Raw genomic sequence first — 8,073 nt, forward strand, 5'->3', positions numbered from 1 at the left:
GAGACAGCAAGCGCATTTCGTGGCATCTGCAGGCAGTGGCAAGTACTTCCGGCATATGCCACAGATGCCACAACTTGCCACCGGCATATGCCACAGATGCCACAACTTGCCACCGGCATATGCCACGACTTGCCACAGATGCCACAACTTGCCACATAGGCCACAACTTGCCACCGGCATATGCCACAGATGCCACAACTTGCCACAGATGCCACAACTTGCCACAACTTGCCACAGATGCCACAACTTGCCGAGGCATCTGCCGCTGCTGAACGGGAGTTGCCACAAGATGCCAGAAGGTTTACGGTAGCTGCCACTCGCCTTCCGTGGCAAATGCTGCTATTTAAACCCGTATTTATCGTGTATGTCGCTGTTTAGGCATGACCACTGGTTTAGTGGGCGTTGGACGTGGGGGTACGCCGTACCCCCACTTATTTGAAGCATGAATTTTTTTAATAGTCTAATAAATATAAAATCATTGCCTCAGTTGCAAGTATGTATTTGTTGTAATAATGACGAAAACATAATAGGCAGATTTCACAGTAGTTGTAATAAAAACGTAGCTCAAGCATTTATGCAACTTGATTTGAAGCGTGTGTGTGAGGGGCAGCACCGTGTGTGTGTTAGTGTGTAGGGTGAACAGATGTCCCGCTGTGTGCGGAACTGTCACTGCACCACACAGCATCTTTATTATTTGTCCCGAGTAGGCTACCACGAAATTAAGACTATGTCCCGCATTTGAGTGACAGTCGCGCAGAAAGGCCGGATCGGTTCGCTGACGGACGACACCGCCCTATATTATTATATTTATATTAGGGCTGTCAAGTTAACGCGTTAATAACGCGTTAACGCAAAAAAAAATTAACGCCACTAATTATTTTAACGCGATTAACGCATGTGTATTTTTTGTCCTCGGCCGCCGTAGTTTCAGAGCGCATCGAGTTTAAAATACCATCGACAAGCTGATGCTGACAGCCCCGCTCCTACCGCCCGCTTGTGGCAGACCACACTTCCACGCTCACTGGCAGGCCCGGACTGGCCATCGGGAGGACCGGGAGGGAGTGTGTATGTGTGGCGCGACTCGCGCGAGCGAGGCACACCTTACGTGTTGTTGTTGTTAGCATCTGGTGCTAGCTAGCTGCGCTAACGGATATAAGGAGCTGTTTCAATTACATTTCGCCGACAACTGCGCCGAGCACTTGACTTTATGCAGGTAGCCAGACAGTGGGACATTGTACGAAAAGTCAGCACACTCAGCACGGATAGTACGCGCAACATGATTGCAGCATCCAGGCAGCTCCCGTTGGAGCATATATGCCTTGAGCTGCACATAGCTCCAATGATCCATCACAGTGTCTCCACACACACACACACACACACACACACACACACACACACACACACACACACACACACACACACACACACACACACACACACACACACACACACACACTCACACACACACTATTATTGTATGAGAGAGGTTCCAGGTTGAATTGAAGCGAATATTTGTAATGTTCAGAGGTTGTTGTGTTTAATATTCATGAGAATATTTGTCATTGTTCAAATGATAATAAACAAACATATAAAGCATATTTGTCCACTCATATGTTGATAAGAGTATTACAAACTTGAAAGATATCCCTCTAAGGTACATTTAGAACAGATAAAAAATGTGCGATTAATTTGCGATTAACTATGGACAATCATGCGATTAATCGCGATTAAATATTTTAATCGACTGACAGCCCTAATTTATATTATATTTTAAACGGCATCATGTAAGCTGCGCTGACAGGCGACACAGAGGTCCACAGTGAATCCCCCCACCCCACCCCCGTTGACAGTTCACGGGCGCGTCCAAAGTGTGTAATAATTTTGCGCTTTTACTTGAGTAACATTTTAATGCAGGACTTTTACTTGTAACAGAGTATTCCTACATTTAGGTAGGCTACTTCTACTTGTACTTAACACTAGAACCGCCAGGGGTCGCTGTATAGCCTACCTAAAACCGCCAACGTGTAAAATGTACCCGCTATTAGAATGCATTGATTGTCAAGGTACAATGTTATTTTATTTATCATTCTAGAACACAATGAGTGTTGCCACTAGAACACAATGAGTGTTGCCACTATACTCGCCGTGGCATGTGCCTTGGCATTTGCAGGCAGTGGCAAGTACTTCCGGCATCTGCCACAGAGGCGGAAGTACTTGCCACAGATACCACAGAGTAGTGCACTACTCTGTGGTATGGTCTCTTGCCGACTCCGTCCAAAACAGAATGTTCATATAGTACACTATGCCATGTACACAGGAGAAATGAAGGACACCACCTAAAGAATAGGAACAAAAAGACACATCATGTTATTGGAAATCAAACAATGTTTAATAAATGTTTGTATTTAAAAATATCAGTCAAGCTCTTTCTCACCACCAGCTTTCTGTAGCTTCACAAAAAGCTTTGGGTAAATGTCCTTAAAATTAAGGAGTTCCAGAAGCCTGTTCAACATATCCGAAATCGATCCCTCTGAGGATACACCCAGAGCATCACAAGCGTCCTGGAGTTCCTTTTTTTGAGGCTAAAAGATTGAAAGGGAACATTTCAATCAATTAAAACCACAATACATATTGTATTATCCTGCATGAGAAAACCCAATTTCAATGACAGAACTGCATAGAGGGCTATGTCTACATTGTCAAAAGTCTGAGAGAAAAAAAGAAACAACAATAACATTAGCACAAGGTGTACCTTCTTTGAGTCAATGATTCCCAGTATGATGTCTTCATTTATGTTCATGTTGGGATGCTTGATGTCATCTTTTTTTTTTTATTGCCTTTTTGGCCTCAGTTTTAGGTAAAATGTTACCAACTCTTGTTTTTTCTCCCATCCATGGTGCCAGTGTCGAGTGGCGAACAGACGTACAAAAGGGATTGGCCACAGATGTTCCTAGTAGTAAAACATATACAATTGCAAATGCAGGTATTAAAAGATTTTATATATATATATATATATATATATATATATATATATAAGTATCAGGTTGATGTCATTATACAGTTTACTAACACAATGTAGTCCAAACCTGATATGAGGCCTTCGGCTATATGTGACTTGTCGAGCTCTGACCATGCCTTGACAATATCAACTTCCAGGTCACTTTCAGAAATGGTATCTGGATCAGGCCTTTTAAATGTCCCAACTGAAAGTTTAACAAGATTTGTAATGCATGAAAATCATAAAACCTATTGCAGAGAAGCATACAGTATCTACTTAGCACAAAGTGTATATATATTATGAAAATACAAAATTAATTATGAATTCACATATTATTATACGCTAAAATAAGATGAATCATTTAATTACATTAAGCAACAACACTTACGTGGGACATCAAAGGCAAGTTTCCAGTTGGCATCAGCTACTACCACAGCTGGGTTGTACCCACACTGGTGGCAACAAAAGTCAAACTTAAAGTTGGTCAGTGACAGAAAGTGATGGAATGCCCTCCTCACAATTTGGTGGTGGTACCGGTTGTCGTTGAATAATGACAGAGTGTCCAGCATGCGTCCAGTGGTTGTCTTGTTCTGTTTTTAAACAACATAGCAGGATATCTCCATTATCAAAAATGATTGCCAAAGATATGATTTTGCAAGATTGAACATCATGAAACTTGGATGTATTTATTTATGTTATACACAAAGCTTACCGCCAAACCAGACAGGAGAAGCTCACAAAGTGGCAGTGTCAAGATGACACGGTTGTTGAAGTTGTGGAAACCAGTGGAAAAATCTTGGAATCTGACCAGATTTGCACATGTTGGGCACTGTTTTACAGCAACTGAAACACCTGTTGTTTCAAACACATATTACACATACAAATTACTTTAATTTGTTATTGTTACAGTTGTCATTAAAGAAATATATTTCTAAGATATCAGGATGGATATACCATGCAACGTATAAGGAATATTTATTTGTAATGGTTTTACCTTTTTGGATATACTTAATCCCATACACCATTGCTTGTGTGGTTACATTTTCTTGGGAGTTAAGATCTGGAGGGGTGGGCCCTGGACAGTAGGGGCAGGTTTCTTCTGAGGGGACAAAACAGGGGGGTGGCTGTCTCTCCTTAGTCCTCAGCTCCAACGGTAAGTCCTGCAGGCACGGGATGCGCTTTTTGGTTGATAAATAGTCTGTCATCACAGTTACTTTTTGAGAAGTGAGTTTGTGTGGCTCACAGAAAAGGCTGCTCTCGACCATATGTGTTTCCAAGTCGTCTATGTCCTCAACTTGTAAGTCAGAGGTGACTAGGGTGCCTGGAGACTCCTGGAAAATCCACCACATTCCCATCATTCGATGTATACATCGATGTGATGTTCCAGTTCCCTGACACTGACAGTTCCACTGTCCTGCCACTGTGTCAAAGGTCACTCTTGTTCTTCCAAACCGGCACCAGTTGTCTCTTTCATCAGTAAAAACTGAAAAAAACAAACACCGTTTGGAGTAACCCTCGTCTCCAAAGAAAACAGGAACCACACTGTCCACTCCATTGGTTGTTGCAGCAGTGTATAGTTTTTCACATTTTGTCCCCCACTCAGAGGACATCAGCCCTTTGCTTAACATATCCTGCAAGGAGGTGGATGTGAGGACTGCTGGCTGTGAATATGGTTTGGCACTTTTTGTTCTTTCAAGGTGTACACATTCTTTTCCAGGATTTCCTGAACACCAAGCAATCTTCATGAAAGTACGACAGTTCTCAACCTCACAGTCAATATTGGGTGGATTTGTTGTCTTGATGACATGAATGGGGAAAACTGGACTATGGTCATATTTTGGAGTGACATAGATTCCATTTTGTACATCTATGCATATCATCGGTGTAGCATCAAGGTTGTGCACATCTCTGATATGCCGTCTTAAGTTTTTTGGTGCACTTAGCACAGATGTGCAGTGGGGACATGAGACATCACTAGGGTTAGAACGTAACCTCTTCTTGTGTTCCGCAGTGTCATCTGCTTTCCGTTTTTGAGTCGCTGCAAAAGACAACAACAACAAAAACAGTTATTAACATTGGTCAAAATGTAAACTTATAACAAATGCTTATGGGGAACAGCAATTTATGACAATGCTGGTGAATCCCCATCACTGATGATGACATGATACACCAATTTCAGGGAATGATTTTAAGGGAAATAATTCACATACATCATTAATATCTTATTTGAAATAACATGATCATTAATCAACAGTAGTGCAATGGAGATGGTTCCAACAGTATGACGGTGAAATCGTAAAAATTAATATCATGGCAGTATAGCATTTTTCAGTTCACATGTAATGTTCTGAAGTACATAGCAATGTCATGACAAGGGACTTCTAACATTTGTTATGAATGCACAACATAGCACTTACTTGTCATAAAAGACTCACTTCATAAAAATTAAATAAAAACACAGCAGATGATTGAAAAAAAGTGACTTGTATTACCTTGTTTTTTTTTTGACGAAGTAAGAGCTGTAGGAGAAAGACAATGTGAATACAAATAATTAAATATGGCGCACAATTGCATAATGAAATTGAATAAGTAAATGCAATTATGTTATTTTTGTGGAGAATGCAGTGATGTTATACAAATAATTATAAAGACAGAAATATTACTTATATTCAACATATTGGAAAACATTTTTTATGATATGAGTTTACTCCATCTAGCTGTGTATTAGTTTTGTTTTCGCCTGACACACTAGGCACTATCATTTAACAGCATATATAGTTGGATGATTCAGCTGCTTGCCATAAAGATTACATTTTTTTAAATGCAGAGAAAAACCTACCATGCATGCTTTTAAAATGATTGATGATGGTGGCGGATCGTGTGAATGTTCTATAATGGCAAAATGGGCAATGGTAATGACTTCTGGATGCATTTTCAACATCCTTGCAGAGGCAGGCGATCACAAATTTCTCTGAAAAAAGTGAAATTGTTAACATGCATTAAACATTTTTCAAATATTAATGAATCAAAATGTAATGTATAACATCTTTCTTTTATACTTAATACCTTGGTTATTTTCCAAAAAATAAATTGCTTCTCTGATATGCTTGATCTGAAGGTGAACCTTATTTGCAAGTTCATTTTTTTGACAGAAGACACACTGGCCACCAGCACTGGCCAACAAAGAAGTAACATCAGAGAACGTCTGATGTGAAGCTGTGAAGAAAAACAACAATGGAGGTGAAAGAATCAAAAAGCCATCCCCATCCCCCATTGCCCACCGCACCGTCTATGTCACACAACTTATACTTTATAACTTTAAATTAACCGACGACAAGTAGTTTTAAATAAATGCCTTAAATTAAGAAAAATATAACTCCTTTTACTATTCTCTGTCGTTTAGTCTTCTTGCCAAACGTTGATTTACTTTACACCATTCTCACCTTCCATTTTCCTTAAGATGACAGAAGAACCATGGACCAAGTCCGGAGTCTGTTGACATATAGGGAATAGTCAACACGAATTGACAACAAATATATTACGGTACAAAACTATCTTTCCAGCTTTCCATTTTTTAAAAAATTATTTTAACATAGGCTATCCAATGTTTGCGTATTATGTGTCATGTGTAAATAAAGTAAACATTTGTTATTGTTAAATAAAAACTCAAATGACATAATATTTTTATTTTTCCATTACATTTATCTACAAAGACCTCTCAAAGAAATTCTCACATCTACATTTTCTCGATCAAGCCAATGAGGAAAACAGCAATGGCGCCCCTGTAAAATAATAACAGCCGATGCGAAGTTGGCTATGCTAAAACACAACTTTTTTAGTTATTAACTTGAGTAAGAATCACTACATTGGTATAAATCTTACTGCCAATAACATTTTTAACATTTAACACCATCTTCAAAAAAAGGCTGGGCTAAATATGTTAACTTATCCAGGTCTCACCTTTCGTTAATGACGGCAGCGATCCTCTTCTGCTAGACGCGTGGGTTTCCAGTTAAGGCCATGGTAAACAAATTACATTTTGCGGATCTTTCGAAAATTTCAAAACTGGGCCGGATAGTGTTGTATTTGCAATATGTAAACGGTTCTGCACCTTAATTCACAAGTTTGATGTGTAACCCTTTAATTGCCAGACCAAGTTCCAAAAATCTATGGAACAATTAGTTATTTGCATTTTTTTATCAAATGTTACACAAATAACCACAAATAAGTTTTAGTTTTTTTACTGACGAAACAGTTTTATTTGTATGAGCCTCTAACAACTGGTCGAGCTGGCCTTATGGTAAAGTGCATTTTCAACAATCATCATAATTATACAGTACAGTAGGGGCCCCTCACAAAAGGAGGAAAATGGTTTAGTCGTACCCGTTAGTTGTCCTTAAGACCCGCCTCCCAGCCGCTGCGTCTCACGCTCTCGGCTCTGTCAGATGAATGCAGGGAAAATAACTCTCTGTTTTCGGCTTTTAGCGCATTTTAAAACTTTTATGATTTAATGATATAGATAACGGCTATTCAACTGTTCATACTGGAAAGTTGATTTACCTAAAAAAAAAATGTACAAAAGTCTTTCCCAATGTTATTACATGTGAATTTGCTTCAGCACCTTGTGAACTTCCTGAGTGGGCAGAGTGGCTTGCTCTAAAGCTAGATAATTCAAAGAAGAAGTTGAGTATCAGCTAATGATTTTGCTAACAAGAACACAGTGTCATTACTGGGGAATGAACTCCAATATCATCAGTTCCATAAGATACATTAGAGTTTGAAGTTAGACATTCTTCATATTTTTTCAATAACTGCAAGATCTATCATATTATCCAAAGCATAACTTGTAAAGATTTTTCAGCTTTCTAAAGTTTTAATTATTGAGCTTTTATGCATATATATATATATATGCTTTCTGATTTTTTGTGTTATTGTTTATGCAAATAAACATGACTTGTGAAGTCTTGTTCAGTTGTCTGTTATTATGCAGTATAGTAAGCACTATATACTATGGTATATTGCAAGTGCAATAAGAAGCTACAGGGACGTTAATCTACGTTGGTAATATTAACTTT

The 8,073-nt window shown here is 39.0% G+C and overlaps 1 protein-coding gene across 1 annotated transcript; it reads right to left on the minus strand.

Moving 5' to 3' along the window:
* Positions 1–2,017: 2,017 nt before the first annotated feature.
* On the minus strand, positions 2,018–6,198 carry LOC117469770. The gene is made up of 10 exons (XM_034114226.1): positions 6,065–6,198; positions 5,838–5,969; positions 5,491–5,517; positions 3,993–5,036; positions 3,711–3,850; positions 3,387–3,588; positions 3,087–3,203; positions 2,753–2,950; positions 2,435–2,582; positions 2,018–2,336 (listed from the first exon to the last, which is right to left on the minus strand). The coding sequence occupies exons 2-8, from the start codon at positions 5,842–5,844 to the stop codon at positions 2,817–2,819; spliced, it is 1,671 nt and encodes a 556-aa protein (XP_033970117.1). The 5' UTR covers positions 5,845–5,969; positions 6,065–6,198; the 3' UTR covers positions 2,018–2,336; positions 2,435–2,582; positions 2,753–2,816.
* Positions 6,199–8,073: the final 1,875 nt, after the last annotated feature.

Source organism: Trematomus bernacchii, unplaced genomic scaffold (assembly GCF_902827165.1).
Source record: "Trematomus bernacchii unplaced genomic scaffold, fTreBer1.1, whole genome shotgun sequence".
NCBI classification, from domain to species: Eukaryota; Metazoa; Chordata; class Actinopteri; order Perciformes; family Nototheniidae; genus Trematomus; species Trematomus bernacchii.